The sequence below is a fragment of the Notolepis coatsorum genome (genome assembly GCF_963971535.1).
Source record: "Notolepis coatsorum genome assembly, chromosome: 2".
Classification (NCBI taxonomy): Eukaryota; Metazoa; Chordata; class Actinopteri; order Aulopiformes; family Paralepididae; genus Notolepis; species Notolepis coatsorum.
In genome coordinates, this window is record NC_140166.1 from 144,306,056 (window position 1) to 144,333,461 (window position 27,406).

At 44.1% G+C, this 27,406-nt stretch overlaps 1 protein-coding gene across 1 annotated transcript; it reads right to left on the minus strand.

Moving 5' to 3' along the window:
* Window positions 1–27,406, minus strand: rnf146 (ring finger protein 146). Its single transcript, XM_084308701.1, has 3 exons — window positions 27,294–27,406; window positions 24,102–24,161; window positions 1–7,250 (listed from the first exon to the last, which is right to left on the minus strand). The coding sequence occupies exon 3, from the start codon at window positions 7,236–7,238 to the stop codon at window positions 6,108–6,110; it is 1,131 nt and encodes a 376-aa protein (XP_084164827.1). The 5' UTR covers window positions 7,239–7,250; window positions 24,102–24,161; window positions 27,294–27,406; the 3' UTR covers window positions 1–6,107.

Consider the following 27,406-nt stretch of genomic DNA (forward strand, 5'->3'; position numbering starts at 1 on the left):
ATCATGATGAAATGACACACAATTTATTCTTAAATTACAAACAATGTAACAAAAGATTCCAAAGCAAAAGAAAAGAAAAAGAACAGTTACCTTTACTTTATTTTTCAAAATTAAGAATTCTAGAACCGAGCTGCTGGCCGAAATGATGTATGCGGATACGAAATAACACGTATATGTTATTAAAAAACACATTTAACACGTCAACAGGAGACCGATGTCCTTCACCCCTCACTGCTGCAGACGCCAGACGTTACAAGACACATTTTACAAACGGAGGAACAAAATGCAACAAAAAATAAAAACCAACCCAAAATGTTTTTATTTATTCAAACTAAAATCTAAAAGGTCAGCCAGACCGTCCTCCCGCCCAGTAGTGTTAAAAAGAAAGCCTCTCTTCAAAACACGAGTTATCAAACCGACTAAAGATGAACTGGACACTCAGAAGACCCATGTTTTTGCTTTTTTAATAAAAACACACCAATTAAGAATACTTTTTAGTTGGGGCTAGTATGAATACTTAACCTAAACGGTTTCAGAAAAACAAAATAAGAAAAAAACAAAAACAGGGGTAAAAAAAACACTGAACCACTTCACATTTTAAAAAGGCCAAGTTCCTTTCAGGTCACTCAAGGGGGGGGGGGGGGTCACAGCAGGAAGCTCTGGAGGACGAGGGGTCACAGCAGGAAGCTCTGGGGGACCAGGGGGGGGGGGGGGGGTCACAGGAGGAAGCTCTGGAGGACCAGGGGGGGGGTCACAGCAGGAAGCTCTGGAGGACCGGGGGGGAGGGGTCACAACAGGAAGCTCTGGAGGACCGGGGGGGGGGGGTCGCAGCAGGAAGCAGATACTGGTAACTCAGGGTCTCTGTACAGTAACTTGGTGCCATATAGTGGGGTCCAGCATTTTCACCCCACTGTGATGTCGGTTCCGTCTTAGGCCTTTCACACCGGCCGGAGCCGGCTCCCGAACGTAATCTCCAACCGGCCGGCGCGTTCACACCAGGAATAATTGGTTCGGAACATAAAAAAAAAAATCGGTGCTCAGTGTTTTCTTAACACTTTGGTTGCCTAAGGTTAAATTAATGATATACCATAGATTGCCAGCGCTATTTGTCTATGGAGAAAGTCCCCTTCTTTGCAGGGCTATAACTTTTTAAATTCTATTGCTACATTGCCATTATTAGGGCCCATTCAAAGTCCTATATGTATTGTTCATTGTGTAGCAACGTTAAACTTTTTCATTCACTTATTCATAGTAAAGTATGGTCTAATGTATAAGTATGTTTTCATCTCTTTCTGCAGCTTTCTCCAGAACGTGATATATAGCCTCAAATGCATTATATTGATGATGAAATACAGTTTGATGGCAATCAGCGCGATATAAAAAATTCCAACTAGACGTACTTCTAGAAGTTACTACACGTCATCTGATGTTGACCGGATGGGCGAGGGGGCGTTTATAATTCCGTGGGCAGCGTTATACCAATCATCTAATGTGGGTCAAATGTTGATAATATCAGTTATTATCGAAGACGGTAACGTTACACGCTGAAACTCACCCCAGTCTCCGCGCGCCGTTGGGCGATCATCGTCGAGTAGAAATTTTATCATTATGGGATATATTATTACCCGGTCCATCTCCAGCTTGTATAATGGTATATACGTCCAAATCATGTTGTTTATAGAGTTATTGGCAATCGATCGCTATGTAGTGTGACGAGCTAGAGTGCCGGAACCTATACCGAGTGCCCGGAAGTAATATGGCCGACCAGCAAAACCTCTACTGCGCTTCCTGTTAAGCGGTTGCGCCGATCGGCCACCAGATGGCGCTCCTGAACCGCCAGAGAGCTCAGTGGGTCCTGCTGGTGGATCTCAGGCCAGCGGAGGGACATTATGAATCCGATCGCAGATTTTTGAAATATTGATATAAGGACGCTGTACAGCGTCCCCCGGCAACTTTAGCATGGCCAGGAAAGACGTCTAAAGACGGGTCCCGGCACTCAAAGTGTTAAGAGGGCCGAACTAAAGCCTCCGTCATGTTCGGAACCAATTATTCCCGGTGTGTGAACGCGCCGGCCGGTTCGAGATTACGTTCGGGAGCCGGCCGGCGTGAAGGTTCTGTTCTGTGATGTCAGGTTCTGTTCCGTCTGTCATGTCAGGTTCTGTTCTGTCTGTCATGTCAGGTTCTGTGATGTCAGGTTCTGTTCCGTCTGTCATGTCAGGTTCTGTTCTGTCATGTCAGGAGGCGTCTATGCCAAACGCAACGCAGTTCGGTTTCCGGGTTCCTGATTGGCCGTGACGCGCGCTAGCACGCCCCCTTATCCACCGCTGCAGCTACAGCTCGCCTGTGTGTTGCCGCTCGCCTGTGTGTTGACGCGCGCGCGGCAGAGCGGCATGGACTTGACTTTCGCTTTCAAAAGGGATGCTGCACTTAGAGCTGACTGAGAAAGTAAACATTACAGTTCTACTTTATAAAATGCTAATTGTAAATATGTTTAAGTCCACTCCACATTACAGTTGATGCGTGATGCTGCTGAGGCGGTCGTTTCTTGACTGGCGTTGCATAAGATTTACATTTAGTCAGCTAGCTGATAACTGCATAAGCAGCATATTAAGATGACTGCGTTTCTTGACTCAGAGTGGCGGCGCGACAATATTATTAACAAGAGAGCTCTGTCATTGAAGTGGGTGGTGTTACCAACAGCGCGTTTCTTGACTCAGGCGTCTATGCCAAATACAGCTGATAACTGCATAAGCAGAATATTAAGATGACTGCGTTTCTTGACTCAGAGTGGCGGCGCGACAATATTATTAAACAAGAGAGCTCTGTCATTGAAGTGGGTGGTGTTACCAACAGCGCGTTTCTTGACTCAGGAAGCGAGCGTCAAAGCCGCTCTGCCACGCGCACTGCAACACACAGGCGAGCTGTAGCGGCAGCGGTGGATAAGGGGGCGTGCCAGCGCGGGTCACGTGGGCGTCGCGGCCAATCAGAGGAACCCGGAAACCGAACTGCGTTGGGCATAGACGCGGGCAGGAGGTACTCTGACATCACAGCTGGGGGCGGGGCAGGAGGTACTCTGACATCACAGCTGGGGGCGGGGCAGAGTGTGCAACAGGGTGAAGATATCAACCACTAGGGGCAGCAAAATGACCCTGGGTGTCACTCTTTAATAAAACCCAGTGTAACATGACAGAGATCAAGATCAATCAACTGTATCTGAGCTTCCTATTCATTTACAACAGACACACAATTTCAAACCTTTAAGGAATCTTATCAATCTTATTATTGGGAAGAAGAAAAAAACTGCACCTAATTTCACCCCCCCCCCCCCCCCCCCCTCGACCCACACCGCCCTTCAAGGTCCGTTTCCCCCGACGACTGGTTGCAAAACAAAGAAAAGACGTGAGCTCAACATCCAGGCGGTTTGTCAAGCGACCCTCTCCTTGGATCAACAAACCATTACAGCAGGCAACAACAATTCAATCAAAGCGTTGTGTGTATATATATATATATATATATATATATATGTATGATTAATTAAATATCCCATCTCACCACATAAAGGCCGAACACCTCGAGAAACCGCCCAAAACCCAAAACCACCGCCGGTCCGACTACGCTCAGTTATGTTAAGAAAAGACTTCTTAGTTGGGTAAATCTGGAGTAAGGGATCTTTTCACAGGGACACGAGTGATGAAAGATTAAAACTGGAAGGTCTTTGAGACAGTAGTGATGAGAGTGAAGCCGCTTCCTACCTTCACTGAGAGACTTAAACTGTGGCTGAACAGAGGTTTCATGATACAGTTCCCAGCCTGAGCTCCACATCACCAAGTAACTCCTCCGCCTCAAGTATCTTCTTTCACTTTCGCTTCACAGACCCACGCCTGGTCTCCCCTGGGCACGCGGATCATTAGGTGAGACAGACCCACGCCTGGTCTCCCCTGGGCACGCGGGTCATTAGGTGAGACAGACCCACGCCTGGTCTCCCCTGGGCACGCGGGTCATTAGGTGAGACAGACCCACGCCTGGTCTCCCCTGGGCACGCGGATCATTAGGTGAGACAGACCCACGCCTGGTCTCCCCTGGGCACGCGGGTCATTAGGTGAGACAGACCCACGCCTGGTCTCCCCTGGGCACGTGGGTCATTAGGTGAGACAGACCCACGCCTGGTCTCCCCTGGGCACGCGGGTCATTAGGTGAGACAGACCCACGCCTGGTCTCCCCTGGGCACGCGGGTCATTAGGTGAGACAGACCCACGCCTGGTCTCCCCTGGGCACGCGGATCATTAGGTGAGACAGACCCACGCCTGGTCTCCCCTGGGCACGCGGGTCATTAGGTGAGACAATGAAACACGATTAGTGTCCGAGACGCGGCTTAAAGCCGATTACTTTTACTTCCTGTAATCCAAGACCAGACTGAGTACACCAGCAACTCTCTAGCCAGCTTAACATACATCTGCAAACCCCACCATGTTATTCATTTTGATAAAAGTACAATGCCTCGTCTCCACTAGCCAGGGTTTAGCCGTGCTGTGGCCTCGTCTCCACTAGCCAGGGTTTAGCCGTGCTGTGGCCTCGTGTCCACTAGCCAGGGTTTAGCCGTGCTGTGGCCTCGTCTCCACTAGCCAGGGTTTAGCTGTGGCCTCATCTCCACTAGCCAGGGTTTAGCCGTGCTGTGGCCTCATCTCCACTAGCCAGGGTTTAGCCGTGCTGTGGCCTCATCTCCACTAGCCAGGGTTTAGCCATGCTGTGGCCTCGTCTCCACTAGCCAGGGTTTAGCCGTGCTGTGGCCTCGTGTCCACTAGCCAGGGTTTAGCCGTGCTGTGGCCTCGTCTCCACTAGCCAGGGTTTAGCTGTGGCCTCATCTCCACTAGCCAGGGTTTAGCCGTGCTGTGGCCTCATCTCCACTAGCCAGGGTTTAGCCGTGCTGTGGCCTCATCTCCACTAGCCAGGGTTTAGCCATGCTGTGGCCTCGTCTCCACTAGCCAGGGTTTAGCCGTGCTGTGGCCTCGTCTCCACTAGCCAGGGTTTAGCCGTGCTGTGGCCTGGTCTCCACTAGCCAGGGTTTAGCTGTGGCCTGGTCTCCACTAGCCAGGGTTTAGCCGTGCTGTGGCCATGTCTCTAATGGAGCTAACGGAGACTAAGGCTGAGCCCGAATGTTCGAACATTCGTTCGTTACGTTAACATTAGAATTCTAAATCAAAATTTTTAATTTTTAATAGAATGAATAGACACATAAAAGAAATGTTTTTTTTATTATTTTTGTTTTTGTTTAAACCAATGGGGTTTTTCTTCACAGTTGCAGATAAAGATTAGGCTACACTAATATTATAGTATAAAAAAAAAATGCTAAGTTATATTCATTAAAGAAAGTTGATTTAATAAAAAAAAGACCCATTTAATCAGATTAATCACTTTATTCAAATTGAGGATTTAGTTTGAGGATATTTATATAAAAAATAAAAAATAAAAATTTAGATTCTTTTTTTCACGAAACCCTGACGAAGTTCGAATCCCAGAAACAGCCTTTCGGGGACACAAACCAAACCATACCATGCTAGGCCATGGCTAGCCCCAGCCAGGCTGAACATAAGCTAACGGAGACACAAACCCAACCATACCATACCATGCTAGACCATGGCTAGCCCCAGCCAGGCTGAACATAAGCTAACGGAGACACAAACCCAACCAAACCATGCTAGGCCATGGCTAGCCCCAGCCAGGCTGAACATAAGCTAATTGGAGACACAAACCCAACCATACCATACCATGCTAGACCATGGCTAGCCCCAGCCAGGCTGAACATAAGCTAATGGAGACACAAACCCAACCATACCATGCTAGACCATGGCTAGCCCCAGCCAGGCTGAACATAGCTAATGGAGACAAGGCATAACATTTCAGTCTTTTGACAGAAAGACTGGAAAAAAAATCGTATCTTTCAATCTTTCTAATTAGATGAGGTTATTTCAGTAATGGAGAGTCTCGTGTCTCTAAGACCAAGTCCTCCACCACATCAGATCTGTGACAGGAAGTGAACGGGGGCGCGCGTGTAAAGGAATTATTTACTGGAATGGAATGCAGTCTCCAAGGATCATGAGGACTCCACTTCACACTTCAGTCACTGTACACTGGCCGTCGGGCTGCCGGGACCTCCCGCTGGAGGAGGGCGGAGCGCTGGAGGACTCTGCCCCGGGAGGGGCTCTGTCCTCGGGGCTCAGTCTCTGCCTCCTCGGCCTCTCCTCCAGAGGCTCCACGCGCTCCCCGTCTCCCCCCTCCTCCTCCTCGTCATCCTCCTCCTCGTCCTGCTCGTCGTCGCTCCAGTCCCCGGAGCCGGACTCGTCCACGGAGGTGTGAGGGTCTGAGGACCTGGAGGGAGACGCCTCGTCCTCGTCCTCCTCCCCGGCCTGGGGCCTCCCAGGGCCGATCTGCAGCTGGGAGAGAGCGCCCTCCAGGGTCGGCTGGCCCCCGAGCGAGGTGGGGGGTCTGGTGGTGGCCGGGGGAGGGGGGAGCGTGGCGGGATAGGGGAGGCCGGGGGGAGGTGGCGGCGGCTGCAGGGTGTCTGCCCCGTCGGCAGAGTTCTCCCGCCCTGCCCCGGCGCCCCCGCTCTCGGTGGGGGTGGTGGTGGTGTCCAGACGCAGGCCGGCCACGCCCTTCTTGGGGATGTCCACCACGTCCCTCTTCATCTTGCGGCGGCGGCCGTGCTCATTGCGCCGGTACTGCACCATGTTCTCCAGGTCGGCCACGTACAGGAAGCCCGCGATCAGCATCTCCGCCGTCTTCTTGCCCTTGGAGAAGGCGTCCTCCAGCTCGCGGCTGGTCCGCTCGTCGTACTGCCACCAGCCGTTGCGGCCCTCGTAGTACCAGGCGTGGTCCCCGGCCGCGCCGCCCCGGCCCACCGCCGACGCCTTCAGCTCCTCGGGGGACAGCAGCGTGGGTCTCTCCATGAAGTCCTCGGGCACCTCCTGCCTGCAGAGGGCGCAGCGCTTGCTCTGCCATGAGGCGCCCTTCACGCACAGGAAGCAGAAGACGTGGCGGCAGGGCAGCTGCACCGGGTGGACGCAGCTCTGCAGGCAGATGGCGCACTCTGGCGGGACCAGCGGCGGCGCGGGGGAGGAGCCTCCCGACCCGGAGCACGACGACTCAGCGCCGTTCCCCCCCCCGCTGCCCCCCCCGCCGCTGCCCTTCTTGCTGGATGGGAGCGAGTTCATGGAGTGGTCCACCTCGCCACAGCTGGCCATCCTGGGGGAGTACTGTGGGGACAGAGAGAGAGAGACGGTGAGTACAGAGAGTGTACCCGTTGTTGTGTAGTGCTTACCTGTTGTGTAGTGTTTACCTGTTGTTGTGTAGTGTTTACCTGTTGTGTAGAGAGTAGGGGTGGAACGGTACGCATTCGAACAGTAGACCGTTCGGTACGACCTCCACGGTTTGGGGCATGTGTGTATTGTTCGGTTATTGGGATGCAGAGAGGCAGTAACTAAGTTAGCCGCGAGCTAAGCTACCCAGGGTTTCCCATTAATTACCTAGACTGTGGCGGCCCGCCACAGTTGTATAATGAAACAAAAACATTTGTTAAAAAAAAAGATATATATATATATATTTTTTTTTTAACTATTTTTTTTTTAAATATAAAGTTTGCCAATAGGGATGTATCAGTAGTATTGGCAGTGGTAGTAATTGTAATTAGGGATGCACGATAATTATCGGGCCGATATCAGCAATTATGACGTCATCCCGATAAACCCGATAACGTTATTAATAGCTCCGATAATATAATATATTTTTTGGTAAAAAAAAATGCTGTGTGGGTGAATTGGAATGAAGTGCGTTTGTTTTGACTGTAGGCTCATCCCGTTTTGCCAGTACTGTGGTACGACTGACAGCGTGTGGTTTAGGAACAGGGCGTTTTACACAAATCCAGCGCTCCCTTTCTTGGCTGTGACGTAGGCACGTAAGTTTCTGAATCAGCGCGGACGTTAAAAACAAAGATGGCCGCGTCGGTACTCTGAATTTCAGAGGAAAAAGATTGCTTGCTATTTGTAATAAATGCAATGCAGAAGTTCCACAAGGAGGGAAAAGGGCAACAACTTGTAATACATCCAGCCTGACGGGTCACCTGCGGCATCACCACCGCTACGATGGTGTGTTATTGTGTTAACTTAGAAGCCTACGACGACGCGAGGAGCTAAGCAAAGCTAGCCCCTTCCATGGCTGTGATGCAACCCTCGGTTGAACGCAGTCACTTATTGCTCCATAGTAGCCAGGTTAATTTGCACCACCAAGGACTGCTTAAAAGCTAGCGGCTTGAGCCCTTGGGTCAATTCTGTCAAACTTCTTTAATTTAGCAAACGACTCGTCAATAGCTGGCTTTGGATTCACAGCAGCTTCTAGCTTCTAGGTTCTAGCTTCTAGCTTGTTGCAGGTGACTTGTTGTGGTGGTGATGTGTCCACTCAAAGCCTTTTTTTCAAGGCTCCGCTTTGAAAAAAGAACAAAAAGCTTTGAGCGTCTTAGGTTGGATGTATTATAAGTTGTTGACGGATTGTGAATTTTCATTTGGAAAAATAAATATGGTCACTTTATCAGTCAAAACTGTTGTCTTGGCTTTTGTTTCTGTTGTCTGGTTAGGTCACATTTAAGTTGGTGTTAAGTTATTGTCCTGGGAAGTCTTTTTATGTATTATTATTGTATTGTGATATGTTTTGTTTCATGTTGAAAAAAAGAATTGATAAAAATATATATATATAAATAAAAAAAAAAATTATAATACAATAAATATCGGTTATCGATATCGGTTATCGGCCTGAGGAGCATAAAGTTATCGGTATCGGTGTCAAAAAATCAATATCGTGCATCCCTAATTGTAATCCACTATATTTTTTTATTTTCGAAAAAATAAACCAGTTCAACACAGGTAACCACTTTTGCTTAATTTCTTTGATGGCTCAAATGTATGCTCTATTTTGTATTTTATATTTGTTAAATTCCATCACCAGCACACCTGATTAAACTAATAAAGGGCTAGTTAAGTTGAATCAGGTGTGCTGGTGGTGGAATTTAAAAAATACATTGAACGGCTGGGGTGTCTCGAGGAGAGGTTTTGTGTTTTGAGCACAAAGTTCATCATAGATCTAGCCTCTTTATTTTGCTCTCAAAGTGCACCAGATTGATGCATTTAACTTTAAAATGTACCAAAAAAAAAAGTTCCGGGGGGTGGGGGTCACGCCCCCGGACCCCCCTAGAGGGTTGGAGGTTCACCCCCCATAGTCTCTGAAAATCCTATGGGAAACACTGTTACCTAACGTTAGCCACCAGCTAGCCGCGAGGTAAGCTAACTAACGTTAGCCGCGAGCTAACGGTGGAAACGCTCACAGCGAAACAATTCCACGACACCAGTTCCATTAGTGGGGAAGGGGGGGGGGGTATATTGACGAGGCTTGACAACAGAGGTTCAAATTTTGGTTTATATTATATCAGGGCATCTCCAGGTTCCAACGCCGTGTTACTGTTGACTTATTTACTTCCTCGTGTGACGTCACTTCAAATATGGCTACTAAGACACTCAAAAAGCAAAAGCGAGTAGAGTCGATTAGGTACCATGCAGTGAAAAGCGGCATAAGAGAATACTTCATAATGTTTCATGCAATTAAAAAGTAAATATATATTTAGTACACATGATTTATTTATTTTAAATAACAGTGACTTTTCCTTTTTGATAAGAAAGTCTAGTGCTGGTTGATCATATGCATACTTTATGTTGATGGCCTTTGTCTATAATGTGGCCACAAAAATAGAAAGGTTTAATTATTTTGTTTGTTTGCACCAAGTTAAAACCTCTTAACAAGCGGGCACAAAAGTGGAATTTTTTTAACTTGAACACTTTAACTTGAGGACTGCATACTTTTTTTGCAAACCAAAACAACATACTCTATAATTATAGCACATGCATGAGCCTGGTCTCTTTTGAAAGATGACATTCTGAAGTTTCTGATTCCAGAAAAAAAATTCACTTTTAGTGCTAACGTAATAGAGTAACATAGGTCTGAACTTGAGTTGTAAAGAAAACTTGTTACTCAAGTTTTTCTGTAGTAGTTAGTCCAGAGGTAGTATTTCCCCAGAAGGTGGTATGGCTTACAAATCCAGACGGAGTCATAGCCTGAAGCCTTATGTAGTACATATCCAAATTTCATAAAGATCCATTCAGAAATGAGTGATTTTGGTAAACTGTGTACAAAGAAAAACTCAGTTTTCAATTAATTCTGCTGTTTTGCTCTTCCTGTTTCTTCGTGTTTTCTTTTTCTTTTTTAATTTAGATCCCCATGTGGGGTATCATTGGAAAGCCACACTCATTGGTTACAACAATGCACAATCATTTTCGAGATCGGATCTAGATTGACGGAACTACTGCAGCCTGAGTCGGGGGTGGTATTTTGCGCAATACCGTGTACTTTGCACAAGCCTCAAATACCGGCATGCAACTCGAGAACCGCTGAACGGATTTTGTCGCCATCGACAGGCAACAAATAAGCGTTCAATTCGATATATATATTGTATTACAAAATATGCACACCCGAGCCACTAGGGGTCGCCAAAGTGACGGTTGCAAAAAATCCGAAAAACTTCCATATGAGGGACGTTGCAGCTTAAGAGGTTTTAATACTTTGACAAATGTTGCCTATATTTTTCAGTCAGTTCGGTCTTTGTGTGCCAAACATTATTTAAGGCAAACCGCTGTAAACCTTTTTTTTACCAAATAAATGAGAAGCATGTTTAAATCAGCAATGCCTCCCCTCTTGCTGTACCAAAATCTCTCCTTGCTCTAACCCGGTCACTGTCAAAATGATGTGCCTGATGTCAAACTGCCTCATTCTTTCTGTTTTTGCATGACTACGTCCTTGAGAATAACTGAAAAGTTGGATTATTTTTAGGCTATATATTTTATGCTGGTATTTTTTAAACAACGTATACCGAACCGAAAACCGTGACGCCAAGACCGTGATATGAACTGAACCATGGATTTTGTGAACCGTTCCACCCCTAGTAGGTATGTAGTTGTATATATATTATGTATATAAAATGGCTAGAGAAACTATACAGGGTAGGGCTGGGCGATATGACCAAAAACGTTATCGCGATAAAATTATAAAATTATTTTCATATAATTCTATATCGATAATTATCGTCGATATAATGCATGTCAAGTTTAATTAACTTATTATGCTGCTGCGAATGTCTCGAGTCGAGTTGATGTCGTCATCAGTCCGCGCACGTTAGAAGTTAGCCGACAAGCGGAATATCTCATGGCAATGTAATAAATATGACACTAAAATACTCTCTTCCGCCACAATATATTGAAACGACGTCCACTGTATACCACACACTACTATGAACGTGGCCTCAGAATTCACGCCGCACACATACTCTGCACGTAAATATATAAAACATCGCCGTGCAAGCTAGTTAGCCTAGCCAGCCTGTTGTCTTATTATGCTGCTGCGAATGTCTCGAGTCGAGTTGATGTCGTCATCAGTGCGCGCACGTTAGAAGTTAGCCGACAAGCGGAATATCTCATGGCAATGTAATAAATATGACACTAAAATACTCTCTTCCGCCACAATATATTGAAACGACGTCCACTGTATACCACACACTACTATGAACGTGGCCTCAGAATTCACGCCGCACACATACTCTGCACGTAAATATATAAAACATCGCCGTGCAAGCTAGTTAGCCTAGCCAGCCTGTTGTTCCTAAGCGGTGTATTCCATGACAATGTGCTCAATATGATACTAAAATACTCTCTTCCGCCACAATATATTGAAACGCCGAAAACCGAAAGGCCGAAAAAGAATAGAATTTTTTTTTACCAATGTTGTGGAACATTATGGTTATGGAAAAATATGATTATGGCCAAACTTAACTTAAATAATAAATAATGACTATTATGGGTCCATAAAACATTTATTCAGCACTTCTGAATGCATACAGTACATTAATTCCATCTTTTCTCTGGCTGCGCAGCGGACATCTGTACTCTACTGAGCACACCTTTCTAGTCCCCAGCTGAATGTGCTCGCTTGACTCGGCACAGTAGACGCGCGACAGACAGACAGCGTCAATGTGAGAAACACAATCCCCCCCCCTCTCGCTCTGAATAATATGCATATTAGATCACTCAGTGATTAACCGCGACGGGCATATAGTAAATAAGGATATAAAAGCATGTTAAAGACGCATTTATTGGAGGCGTTGCGCGCAGAGTTTACATAGAAACAGCGCGACTCCCGACAGCGCGACATCATCACAACAACACGCGTTAGGTTACAGGTTGTTTCTGTTTCGGTGACATATTTTCGGTGAAAAAACTCTTTCGGCCGAAAGCCGAAAGGCCTTTTCTTGGCCATTTTCGGCCGAAAGTTTTCGGCCACCGAAATTTCGATGCATCCCTACTGACAATAAAATTAGCAATTAGTAAAGAATGAATTAGTAAAGTTACTAAAGTATGATCTGATGATGAGTAAAAAGGAGTGGTATTAAATAAGTATACTTCTTCCCACTCCGTTTCAAATATGTAAATAAAAAAATAAAGATATTTGAGTTTGACTTTTATTATTTTAATATACATTTATTATTTGATTGGCTTAAAACCTCTTAAGCCTGACGGGTCCAGTACCGGTCCCAAAATGTCATCACGTCATAAATCAATCTCTCTAGAAATGTTCCCCCCCAAATGTATCCAAGAGTAAAGACCATAATCCTGACAAAACAGCAGTCATGGTGTATATTTTCACCAATATCTGTGTTTACCAATAGGGTAAAGTGTAATTAGTGAGATTTTAGTTTATGGAATGTGTTTATAATTTAGCAAATATCTGCCATTTTGAATTAGCTAAATGTCGCCGATTGTAGTCATATGAGGAGAGGGCATCCAGAGCTCTCAATGAAAAAAAACTACCTTTCCCAGCCGATTCCAGCTTCCTGCAAGCAAATGACTTCTGTATGATTTTTTTCCCCGCTCTTATTTCTCTGGATTCTCCATCAGAAAACTGAATGTTATTGGCATAGATTGGAGCGCAGTTAGTGTCTACTTTCTGTGAACATTTAGCAACAATCCCTGTTGCAATCCGATCCAAAATGGCAGAGCCATATCCATTATAAGAATGGAACCGACTAAGGCGGCTGGGTGGCGCAGCGGACATTGCGCTCGTCACCAACGCAAGATACACCGGGTTCGAATCCGGCTGTCGGCGTTGCCTCCGGCTTGGACCGGCCGTCATACTGGCTCAATTGGCAGAGTCAGCGGGTGGAAGTCGATGGGTGGTAATCTGGACGTTGTGGACAGCGACTCCTACAGGTCGCTGTCCACAACACGCCTGCACAGCAGAGACAGGAAATGGTGGGGGTAGTGTGAGCCTCCCACACGTTACACCTCGCCAATGAGAGTCCGCGCTGGCAGGTGAAAAGATGCGACAGGCTGCCTCCTCGTGTACCGGAGGGGACACGTGATGCAAGGCTTCTATCCTACCTACAACCGACCAGTGGGGGGCATATGCGAGCAACGTTCAAGACAGGGGAGGGGAGAATTGGGGAAAATAAGGAGAAAAAAAGTGGATAAAAAAAAAAGAATGGAACTACACATGGCGGCCGGGTAGCGCAGCGGACTAAGCGCCTGCCTACCACCGCAGAGACACTAGGATCGAATCCAGCTGTCAGCGCCAGCGGTACCTCCGGCTTGGTCGGTCGTCCATACTAACACAATTGGCAGTGTTAGCTGGTGGGAAGCCGGTGGGGTATGTATCCTGGTCGTTGTGAACAGCGACTCCTACAGGTCGGTCGGGGCGCCTGCTCAGCAAGGAAGTGAGAGTCCTCGCTGTCAGGTGAAAAGAAGCGGAGAGATTTCATTCTCAGTTCTTCCTGCACGCCTGGTGATACTAAATCCAAATTGAACTCTGCCATTGGAAAGATTTGGCCTGATCCATAGATGTGCAAGTTGGCTATGTCATTTAGGGGGCTTTCTCACTAACCATTTGGGGTCGAATCACAGCCCGATCGCACCCAAATAGGGTGTGGTCGTCCTACTGAGAACGCTCCCCCCCGTCCCCGGGGACGCTGATTGGCTCCAAACCTGGACCGCTGAAATAGGTGGGAGTGGGGGGCGTGCGTGGTGTACAAGCTTGTACCAAAACACGGAAGAGGCTTCTGTATCAACTTGCTGACACGCACAACGTCGTTACTGTAATGCTTTCATGCTTGCTTGAATTTTGGGCAGATAAAAACATACAGCAACAACTGGACAATACCCACAAAACGATATGTATGGGCAATTTGGCGAGTTCAGACCTCAACCAAACAAGCATGTTGAGCATCACGGCTCAGCGGATGAAAACATGAAGCCACGTTACAAGCACAATTGCCATTGCTATGTCTATACATTGGTTTCTTGTTCGAATGCATTTATTTTCTATAGACCAGTGGTGCCCAACCAGTCGGCCGTGATCGACCGGTAGATCAATGACATGCAATATAATTGAGGTGAGCAATGTTAGCTGCTAACTAGTAATAAATAGGCTAAGCATTAGCCGCTAACCCTGGAAAACGCTCAAAGCGGACTCCACGACACCAGTTCCATTTGTGAGAAAAGGGGGTGGGTTATATTGACAAGGCTTGACAACAGAGGTTCAAATATAACTTCATATTTATTGGTTATTTGTTTCTTTATATCAGCATCCAGTTTCCACCACTGTGTGTTAAACTCTTCCTGTGTTGACGTTCGAGCGTGACATCATTGCCTACGGCAAGCTTACACGCTCAAAACGCAAACCGTAAACAAAACCCGGAGCGCATCAAGACTGCAGTGTGTACACAAACCAGAGGGGGGAGAGGGAGGGTTCGCACCCAAGGACGGAGCGAGGACGGAGCGGAGCTGATTCGACCCCGAATGGCAGTGAGAAAGCCCCCTTATAGGCCTGGTATTCTATAATATATATAATATTATGTGTCCGGATGGCAGAATTCAGTACTGCATCTACTAGGGGTGCACGATATTGATTTTTTGAACCAGATATCGATAACTTTCTGCTCCTCAAGGTCGATACCGATATATATATATATTTATTGTATTATAATTTTTTTTCTTTTATGTATATTCCTGTAGTTTTGACCAGATTTATCATGACATGAGTGTTACTACTATGAACAAAACAAAGCCAAGAGAACAGTTTTGACTCTTCAAATAAAGTGACTATATTTATTTTTCCAAATAAATATAATTTGAGTCAATCACAAAATTCACAATCCGTCTCCCTGAACAATAGGGATGGGTATCGTTAGGATTTTATCGATACTCTTATTGGTTCTTTTAGATTATTATTATTACATTATTTTTTTTTTTATTATTATATGAACGGCTTAAGGCTATATCTGTACTTGATGTTTGTTTGTTGCATATTTGAAATAAACTTCAATCAAATCAAATCAAACCCCCCTCTTAAAAACAAAAACCTGTGTTTAACCTAGCCATCTATAAAACATCATGCTAAAACTGTGAAACAAATGTCCTACTCCCCTAAAGAAAGAAATACATAGCAAACATGACTCGGTTATCCAATAGTGCTGCTGCTTTTTATTTTGTTAAAATCTTTTAGTTAATAAGACTAAAAGACTACATTATGACTACAACAATTTCATGCCGGCTTCCTGTCCTCGTGTTTCCATTTCCGGTTTAACGTTAAATTTTCAACAACAGATTGCTGCTAATTAAAAATTTCATGGAAACGGGGTAACGTTAACGTATAGATATAGTTCATATCGATAATCTTATTTTGAAAATCCTGTGGGGGTCTCGTTTCCGCCCCAAGCGCAGCTCCAGTCATAATATCTGAGCGGCAGCTAGCACCGTTTGGTTCATATCGATACTTTTATTTTGAAAAACCCTGTGGCAACTCGACGAGTCATATCCGCCCAGTCCGTGCTAATGTCTGTGTGGCGCAGGGTGGGCAAGCAGAGGAGCAAGGCTACACACAGCAGTGTGCCTATTTTGCGACCCGAAATAAGTCTGTCGTGTTTTTTTCTCTCACAATGGGTCAAATGCATCCAACATGCTTTGCATCGTCACTGTTACAAAGGGTCAGATTAAACCGAATATATATATTTATTGCTTGAGATCCCATGTATAATATTTGTATATCGTTTGATATCCCTTGTATATTCTTTGTATATATACACGGAATATCCCTTTACCTAGGTACAAGCCAGACCATAATATTCGTTCTCCTATTGGACAGCGACCCCTAGGCGTAGAGCCATATGAAATCCGTTTTATTATTTTCCAAATTCCATTTTTTCCCAAATTCCATTTTTTCCGTTTTAATATTTCAGAATTCTGTATTTTGCATTTTATGCTCATTTTACCATCAGAAATAGTGTCTAATAAGTGGGAATGAATAAATGTCCACAATTGAATAAGATATAACAGTCCATTTAATGTTTTTAAGTGCTGCAACTCAGAAATACAGTTACATTTTACACAATATTTTTCAATTAATATTGTGACAAAATAAAAATACATATTTCAAGTGTAAACAATAGATACAGCTAGCTACTACTGACATTATCACAATGACAATGTCAGTAACCTAGCTATATCTATTATATTGTGATGAAATATAGTAATGCATAATTTAGGCACCTTTAGTTTAGTTTATTTCGTTTATAAAGGACAGTGTATAATGGCAATCGTTTGTAGGGATGGGTATCGTTAGGATTTTATCGATACTACTACTCTTATCGATACTGCTTAACGGTTCGGTACTTTATCGATACTCTTATCGGTTCTTTTTGGTTCTTTTTTTGCAAGAAAAAAAGACAATTAATTAAGAACAGAATCAACATTGCTTTATTATTTATAAATACAACTTTATAAATAAGTATTATAAATAAATATAATTTCTTCAGCAACAGCAGCAGCAATGTTCTTTTATATAACTTTATAAATAAATATAATAAATGAATATAATTTCTTCAGCAACAGCAGCAACAATGTTTTAAATGTGTCTGACTCTGAATTATAGACTTTTTATAATAAACAACAAATGCAAAAGGCTAACAGAACTGTGACACTCGTTCACCCTATCCTCTGTCATCCTTCCTCTAGCTGCTAGGGTGAAAGGACTTTGGGTGGTGGAGGGAGGTAGAGGGAAGATGTGTGGTGGCCCTGGGCTCACTGGCCTGGGACACATTGGTGGCTGACGCCTCAGCTTGACGATCTATAAAAAGTTTAGATTGTAGTATTTGTAGCTAAACAATTATTTTGTTTATTAGCCTATTTGTAATAATTCGTTATTAGCCTAGGAAACTCCGTATCTTGGCTTACCGGCGGCAGTGGACGTGGATGCAGATGGAACACTGCGCGCAAGGCAGTCGAATACGCGCATTTCTGCACACTAATATCATGTTTTGCCAACAGATGTTTTGATAAATTGCTCGTATTGCCACCCTTACTGGCAAATGTTTTGTTGCACTTGTGGCAACGTGCGTTGTATATCCATACTTTCTTTAGAACGCTTCGCTCTATCCGCCATCACGAGTCACGGTGCATGCAGACTCAGAGCCGTCTGTGTCTGTGTGCAGTGCGCTTCAGCACGGAGAACTTTCATTAAGGAGTACCCGTATGTAGCACTACTAGCGAGCGACTCGCGAGGAGTGTGTGTAATAATGACTTGCTGTGGCTCGCTTCTCGTGCAGAGACAGAGAGAGGATAGATCGTTTGCAACTTTTAAATAATAATAATAATAATAATAATTTCTCTAGAGTATCGATAGCAGTACCGAGGACGTCGGAGCTTATAAATACTCCGGTATTTTCTAATATAGTACCGGTTCCCGTTTAAAACCGGGGTCCGGGGGGCATCCCTAATCGTTTGCATTAAACAAATGGATGGGTGCACTAGATTTAGCAAGAATCTATCATTTCCATCTATAGTCCTATGTACTGTAACATTTCATAGCTATTTAAGTTTATTTAGATTATAAAGGGCAGTGTATGACAATCGTTTGCATTAAACAAATGGATGGGTGCACTAGATTTAGCAAGAAGCTATCATTTCCATCTATAGTCCTATGTACTGTAACGTTTCATAGCTATTTAAGTTTATTTAGATTATAAAGGGCAGTGTATAATGACAATCGTTTGCATTAAACAAATGGATGGGCGCACCAGATTTAGCTAGAACTTCTAGAAGCTATCATTTTCCATCTATAGTCCTATAACGTTACATGGCTATTTAAGTGTATTTAGTTTATAAAGGGCAGTGTATAATGACAATCGTTTGCATTAAACAAATGGATGGGTGCACAAGATTTAGCTAGAAGCCATCATGTATTCATGTCCTAACGTTATAGCTATTTAATCACAATAGTGTCGCAAGTGTTTTTGCGGGTCCAGTCCACGGAACGTTGACAGAATTAGCAAAACACCTCATCACCGGAGGCATAAAAGTCATTAGGATACTGTTCTGCTCTGAATTGAGGGCTTATTGTGGAATTGTTTAGCTTCTTGACGATGTTAACACTGAAGCAGCCAGACGCTTGAGCACCGCGGCTGTGTTGTGTGTAACACGCTGTAGAGTCCCCGCCTCCCCGGTCGCGTGTGCACCAAACGTTCCACCCAAAAACGAAATTTCAGTCCAGATTAGGCCAAATTCTGCAATATTCCACGTTTTGCAGTTGATTCCATTTTTATTGGTTAATTCCGCGATTCCGTCCGCGATTCCGTGAACGCGGATTTCATATGGCTCTACCTAGGCGCCAACGGCCATACCCCCAATGGCAAGTTCAAAGCCACCGCCAAGGCATGTCTCAACATGTCCAGGTTTGCGCAGTAATACGAGACAGAACTGAGGTTGGCACTAGATTATTCACCTTACGTATAAATACGTTGCACGTGGATACAGCAGTAGTCTTATCCCAAAGTTGAAGCCTTCACCACGAGTCAACGACCAAGTGAAGTGAGCAACCTTGCGTCTAAATAGAGCACTTATAATATGTGCGAATAGGATAGTAAAAGTGTCAGAGTTTAATGAAGTAACGTCGAGTTCAACCTAGTTTAATGTAAAGTATAGTGCACAGGAGAATCTACACCGGCGAATGCAGAGCCTTTTCCGGCTGGATTATATTGCTTTGGTACTGTGGCTGCTGGAGCAGAGAACCGTCTACCCCACTGCTGTGTGGGATCTACCCCTGTGAGGAGTACCCTCGAGCCCGCCTCTAGGACCACAGAGGCTGGCTAGCTTTCATCCATGCTGTCGAGCATACTGGATTATAGCTGTTGCTTTGTCTAAGGATCAAGGGAGTACTGCACCGACTCCCGTAGCTGGAGCTTCTTTATTCCGCGTTGACCCAGACTTTGCTCCCGAACATTCCTCTACCTTGCCGGCTTACAACCGGAGGGAACCCCCTAGTGTCTCCAGCTGACTACGAGGGTGCCTTATGTAATTGCTATGCTACAGGTGGCGTCAGTTATACCCATCTTACTATTCTCATGGACTTACGCTGTTGACCTACTTTAAGTGTTCTTCGCCTTACAAGCGCAAGTATAATTCTCAATCTGTAACCTACCGTTGCTGCTCTAATAATAATAAATCCCTCTAACTAGAAATGTATGTGTCATTGCCGTATTCTTGTGTGGGTGTTCACCAGATATATCATGTACTGTATGGCCAGTAATTAAAGTACATAACTAAGTAGTGGTTTAATAATACCATACTCTCAATACAGTCAGGGAATTGTACCCCTCAGTTACAGTCACCATTCCTTTATGCCCACATCGCCCGAAATTTACGTTACAAGCTAATCCTGATCAGCGGCAGAGCCATAGAGAACAGCACTGTGTGGACTGGGGAAAGGGAAATGGGGGGGGCACTCTCCCTTTCTCTGTGTGTGTGCGTGCGTTTGGAAAGACGATGAAGTCACTAGTCAGGACAGGAGTATATTATAGTAAACTGAGGATTACTGAGGATGGACAGATAATGTTGATATTCAAATATAAAAAAAGTTTCGAGAGGAGTGGAAGTTTGAAGACAGACTAGACTACAATATGATGCAGGGTGGTGAGTTGAAACAGTGTGCGTGTCCCGACCCCACTTCTATGTTTCAATAAATTATTTGCATTTAAAACTATAAACGCTGACTCATTCCTTCAGTCCACTCAAAATTATGCTAATATTCCTTATGTTGTTGATGATATTAATTGAAAATAGCATATGAGCAGTGATGGGAGTAACTAGGGCTGGGCGATAAAACGATAACTATTGCGATAAATTATTTCCTCGAAATAAACATGAAACGTGGTCGCAAAGTTTCGATATATCGATTTTCCAAGCTTGGATATGAGCACACGCACTAACAACCAATCAGTGAAGGAGATGGCCGAGAGCGAAGGAGACCCGCGCTGCACCTCTGGGTAGTAAACAAGGCTAGCTAGGATCATTAGCTTGCACGGCACTATTTTATAGTTTACGTGCCGAGTGTGTGTGGCGTGAATTCTGACGCCACGGTTATAGTAGTGTGGGGTATACGGTGGACGTCGTTGCAATGTATTGGGGCGGAACAGAGTATTTTAGGGATATTTAGTACATTGGGAACATGGCTGGCTAGGATAATTAGCTTGCACTGCGCTATTTTATAGTTTACGTGCCGAGTGTGTGTGTGGCGTATTTAGGGATATTTAGTACATTGTCATGGGATACACTGCTTGCTCTGGCTAACTGCTAACGTGCGCGGACTGATGACGACATCAACTCGAGACATTCGCAGCAGCAAAACAAGTCTATTAATAGCCCGTCCATCGGCGCCGGGCATAAGAAGTTAATTAAACTTGACAGACATTATATCGACGATAATTATCGATATCGAGTTATATGAAAATAATTTTATAATTTTATCGCGATAACGTTTTTGGCCATATCGCCCAGCCCTAGGAGTAACGGCGTTATAAAGAACGGCGTTAGTTTTTTCAGTAACAAGTAATCTAACGGATTACTCTTACAATCTTAACACTTTCAGTGCCCAGCAGGGGGCGCACATTTAGTGCTTGAATGCCCACCATCCACTTCAATGTTAGCATTAATATCGCCTAATCTATGTTTTAAATTATGGCTATGTGTCTAATCTGCCCGTCGCTTATCAATGACTCATTTCCAGTCAACATTGTCAAAGCGGATTGTTTTTTTATTGGTTCATTTCCGTTTTATAGCATTTTGAAAAGCCCTCGGGTGATTTTACCAGCAGTAAGTTGCAAGCCACTTTCATACGGGGAACCGTGACAATTATTAGTATTATCTTATTTGCATATTGTCTCATTATTAGATAGATAGGTTGATACTTTATTTATCCCCGGAAGGAAATTTAAGTAGACAGTATTTAAGTATTGAAAAACATCCTAATAGTGGGCTACGCACCTAATGCATGGCTGAACGTTAGAAGTGTGTCCCCGTCAATCATCACTGCCAGATCCGACTTAATTTAATCGGCTATGGTCTCTTATCTCTCCACATCGGACGTGGTTGTCATAAGATGGACTGATATCCGCTCAGTTCTTCTTGCAGAGCAAAATTAGCGGCTTAAACTTATTGAAAGGAAGTTCTTCTTTGGCGATGCAATAGCCCACATTCAGTTTCGATTCGATTGTTCGCTAGGAACTATGGGATTTGGTGTTGGGTGTATGGACTCTACGCAGACATGGTATTTTATCGCACGATAGACTACAACTACCAAGTAGAATAGCGTGGCCCAGATTCACTTCACAGTACACTCAAATCTTTTTTTCATTCATCGCCGACAAGATTTTTTTCATAGCACCGCAACATTATGTCGCACTGTACAGCCCTGGTTGTAGGCTAATGTTTTACTATTTTTTTTATCCAATTTGTATGGATTAATTTAGGAGTGAAATGCGAATGAAGGGTTTAAATCACTACTCGCAAGGTTGCCCCCAAATTAGGGATGGGCGATATGGCAAAAAATCATATCGCGATATGATAATGTTATCATATCACTCGATATCGATAATTATCAAAATTGTTATGTTAAATTTGTTTAAATTTAAATTTTAAACAACATGTATGTTTATTTTGAAGCAATTCTTTGTCGTTGCCGCCATCTTTAGTGTTACATCCCCTCACACTCCAGTTCTCAGGCTGCAGCTGGTTTAAAAGCTAAAGTAAACCGGCTTCTCTGCTGGCTGTGGCTCCAGGGGAGTTGAACAGTTCTGGCTCTGCTAGTTTCTTTTCTATCTTTTGGCCCTTTTTTAGTGGACAAACCACCGCACATGTGCACCGTGACTGGAGTCTAGCTCTGCTAGCACACATAGCCTACTGTGTACAGACGGTTTCAAACTGTATTTTAAATTAGAAAGCAAACTAAATAAATGGACAAGAGAAAAATAAATCTCAATTTGGTCAGTATTGTCATTTGGACAAGCAAAGCCATTACTTTAAGTTGCAGGCAAGAAAGACAAGTCTGTCCACTGTCTCTGGTTTTAAAACTGCCCTGTTGCAGGTCACACAAAAAAATCGATTAAAATATATCGCGATATTTATAGTTATCGTTATATCGCCCAGCCCTACCCCAAATATTATTTACCACTCGCACGGGCCAAATTAAGGGGCAATTTGCAATAACCTCGTCGCAGTGTACAGCCCTGCGTGCAAAACATTTGCAAAAAAAGTTAGCGTACAGCTCTATCTCAGTTTTTCCATGTCTGGTAATTTTTTAGCATGGTGTTATTCACTGTCAAAGATGCAAAGAAAAATAATTTATATTCTCCTTTGTTTAATCACAATTTACTCAAGCCTAGTAACAGACACAATATTTCTGACACTGGGAATACATTCCATGAGATCCATAGATGTCCCTAGATACCAAGAACATAAAAATGGACCTTGTAGAAGTGGAGCAATCTTCCATTTACTTATGTATTTTTATGCGGATTTTCAGAAAATAGGGCTCCGGGTTTAAGAGGTTAAGGCTATATCTGTACTAGGGCTGCACGATTTTGGGAAATAATCTAATCTGCGATTTTTTTGACAGATATTGCGATTGCGATAAAATTTGCAATTATAATATATATATATTTTTTAAGCAGCCCCACAGTGGTTTATTGTAAAATGCGGCTTGCATCTGGCCTACGCGGTGGGTCTGTTCGGGACGCCTGAATGCCTTCTACAACAGAACTTTGTTTCCGCGTCTCTGATTGGCCAGGTCATTTCTGGTCATGTGACATGTACGCCCAATCGTGGGACCGCAAGTTTCTACACTGGTTAAGCTTAGGCGCTCTTTCGAAGTTGGTTAAGGTTAGAGTTTGTCTTAGAGCATGGCGATAGAACGCCTGCCCTGATTCCGACGGTTAAGCTTAAGAGCGCAAAACTCGAACGCGGAAACGAAGTTCTGATGTAGAAGGCATACACGCGTTCGGGACACCGAGCCTGAAAATGTTTCTTTTTACCTGGGAATCGATACCGGTACCCAACGGTACCTTTTTTTCTGTACTTTACTCTACCTCTCTGAAGACTAAACTTCACAACACACTATCTAAAACCCCTTACCTCCGTCTCCCAAACCGTTCCTACAACAATAACAACTTGCAAAGGAGATCTTGTATCTCAATGGGACTTCCTGGTTAAAAAATAAAATAAAAGCATTAGCGTTTATTTTTTTGCGATTTGCTAATTGCATCATTTCAAATCACGATTTCGATTTAAAATCGATTAATCGTTCAGCCCTAATCTGTACTTGATGTTGTTGCATATTTGAAATAAACTTCAATCAAATAAGGGCAGGGATACTTTAAACACTTTCTAACACTACACCATATTTTATCTATTTATTACTTAAAGATTTGCACTACTTCTCTACCTCATATTTACATTTGTTGCATTTTGTACTTTAGTTTTGTATATTGTATATTTTGTATCGTGTTTGGTCTTTATTCTTTTTACTGTATGAAGCACAATGTCAGGGGCCTCATACAGAACCAAGCATTTCACTGTAATGTACATGTACCGTATAATGTGACAAATAAAACAAAACTTGAACCTTAATATACTTACTGTAAGGACTGTTACTGCTGGTGTATCATGAGGATCCGTGTTGGATCTTCAGACGTGCCACTGCCAAATGGGGAGAGAAACGCAATTAGTCAAAGCACATACTTTCATACTCATAAGAAGCTACTAGCTACAACAAGAGCTATAACATTCATATCGACTTCTGCATTAGGCGACATCCCATGAGGATAAGACAGGCCAGTCTCGCTTTGTTTGTGGGCCTTTGTATCTCATTCTGACTTTGCATTTAATTCGAGCACCTCCTGTCTCTACTTTGCGATGCATGCCTAAATGTGATGCTTATGACCGTTCCTAAAGCTAAAAGAGTTTAAAGCCACTGTAAAGAGTATTGATCATTGTAAATGTTTTAATTGATGATATGATAGTATTTCCACCCTGAACCTTCTTGTACTAGTTTTAGCTGGGCGGTGGTGGTCTTGGTGTGAGTTTTATGTTGCATTGATTGATTGATTGAAAACTTTATTAACAGATTGCAGAATGGGTACAGTACAGTACAGCTCAATACATACAATTGTTAAGGGGATGCAGACCAGAGAAAGACTTTCGTCTTGTTTACATCAGGGTCCCCAATTTTCAATTCATCGTAACATATATGACATACATGACATACAGATAGACAGAACTGCTACATCTATACATTTATGACATATCAGATTTGCAATTACAGTACTGTTTGTGATACAAAAAGAGTCCAGAAAAAAAAAGTATATACATTTGACGTAGAAACTGTACATTGGATTGGGTAGGTGGGGGTGGGGGGGGACTGTACATTGGAGGTGGTTGGGGGGGGGGGGGGGGGGGGGTTGGGTAGGAGTGGGGGGGTTGTGTAGGAGGGGTGGGCGACACTGTACAACTGTACATACAAAACTGTACATTGGATTATTGACAAGACCATACTTGGTAATTTACTGTACATTGGAGGGGGTTGTGTTCGGACATTTACAGGGGCCAGTTTCGAGTTGCAGTCTCCCTTAGGTGTTTTTGAAAGTGGGTAGTGATTCACATTCCTTTACAGCTTTGGGTAGGGCGTTCCACATTGATGTGGCATAATTGCGAAACGTGTTTAGTCCCTTGTTTGAGCCGAATCTGGGTTTAACATGATTTGTGGAGCTCCCTCTGGTGTTGTGATCGTGGTATTCACTGACCTTTGGGAAGTATTTTGACATGTACATGGGTACCTTGGTCGTGTAGTGTATCTTGTAGACCAGGCCCATTGCAAGTTGCTGTACTCTTGTCATCTACTCTAAGCCATCCTAGGTTGTCAAAGTGGGCAGGGGTGAGGTGGGTTCTAGGAGTAAGGTCAAGCAGTAGTCTGACCAGTTTGTTTTGAGATGTTTGTAATTTTGTTTTTAGCGCCTTTGAGGTGCTTTGGTACCATGAGGTGCAAGCATAGTCGTAGTACCCTTGAATGAGTGCTCCTGCTAGAGTCTTCAGGGTATTCTTGTTTACCAGTGAGGAGATCCGGTACAAGAATCGAGTTCGTTGGTTGACTTTTTTTTATTACATTGGATGCCATTTTGTCACAGGAAAGATTTGCCTCTAGGATGGAACCCAGGTAGGTAATATCTTCTTTCCTTGTGACAATATTGTCACCCACTGTAACTGAGAAGCCGTCGGTCTTGCTGAGTTTGTTATTTGAACCGAAGAGAATGGACTCTGTTTTGCCCATGTGTAATGATAGTTTGTTATCAGCGAGCCATATGCAGATTTTGCCTAGTTCTGAGCTGAGGGTTTTTCAACCTGTAACTTGTTCTTGTCAGAGACCAGCAGGGCTGAGTCGTCCGCAAACAGGAACAAGTTGCAGTCACAGGCTGACGACATGTCATTTGCATAAATTAGGAACAGTAGCGGACCTAGTATGCTTCCTTGTGGAACACCACAGCTTACTGTGAGGGGGGGGGGATAGGGTACCGTTTACCTCCACCATCTGCTCTCTCCCCTCCAGGTAGGATTGCATCCAGCTCACTGATAGACTATCAAAACCAATTGCTTTTAGCTTGTCAATCAGAATGGTGTGATTGACAGTGTCGAAGGCCTTTTGTAGGTCCAGCATGACCATGCCGCAGTATTTGCCCGCGTCCACCTCTTGTTTGATGTGGTCGTTTAAATAGAGAAGGCATGTGTCAGTGGAGTGGGATGTTCTGAAGCCAGATTGGAATTCGTAGATTAGATTTTTTTCCGCAAGGTATTTTTCGACCTGTTCGATGTAGGCTTAACTGCTGCCATTCTTGGCCAGGTCTCTCTGGGAACATAACTTTTAATATCGGTGTGACTAAACCTGGTAAAATAAACGGTTCAATAAATTACACGTCGTTTGGATTATTCGTTTCGCAAATGGTGGCGTTAGTTGACTTACCGTGGTAAGAGCATGCCAACGTTAACCCTTTCACTGCCACACGACAGCCGGTTAACCCTTTCACTGCCACACGACAGCCGGTTAACCCTTTCACTGTCACAAGGCAGAATGTTAACCCTTTACTATCACACAACCGACGGCGACCGTCAGACACCGACGTTAGGTTAGCTGGGAGCCATGTTGGTTAACGTTACACTACAACTAGCACCGTGAGCAGAGGAACAAAGGCTTGTTTGTTGGTTCCGTTGGCCGAGTAACGTTAAAGACAAGGCTTGTTGCCTGAGAGACCATCAGTGACTATACTGCTGCTAACTATGTTAGCTAGGTTAGCCCGGCTGGCCTTTTGGCTCTCAGCTAAACCAACCCAGCTGTCAAAGTCAAACACCAACCAGCCAGCTAACAAGCGGTGGCTAACGGGGCGGTTTGTTTTTGTTTGTTTTGTATTATCAAAGCGTGGTTAGGTTGTTCAATTAGTTGATGCTAGTTAAGTTAAATGGCGACACACTGACCTGTGCACAAAGAGGAGGCCGATTAACGTTCGTGATAAGTCTGGGGAGACACGCGAAGGGGATCACAACAAGGAGCCCTGTTGTTGTAGCGTTAGCTAGTAGCCATGTTAGCTAGTAGCCATGTTAGCAAGTAGCCATGTTAGCTAGTAGCCATGTTAGCAAGTAGCAACGTTAGCTAGTAGCCATGTTAGCCGAAGCTAACGTTAGCCCCAGCCGTTCTGCTCGGCGACAAAACGTCAGCTTAACGCCAGATAGGGGAGCAACTAAACATTTAGACAACATGGAGGTCCCGTAATGTGTGAACGTTACCTGCGGTGTGGTTGTGTTCTGGCTTCGTGTTGTTGGTTGGATGTAGAATAGTTATATCACTGTTCTCCCGCAAAGCTGCTTTGTTTTCCTCCCGAGAAGAAAAACAATTCATC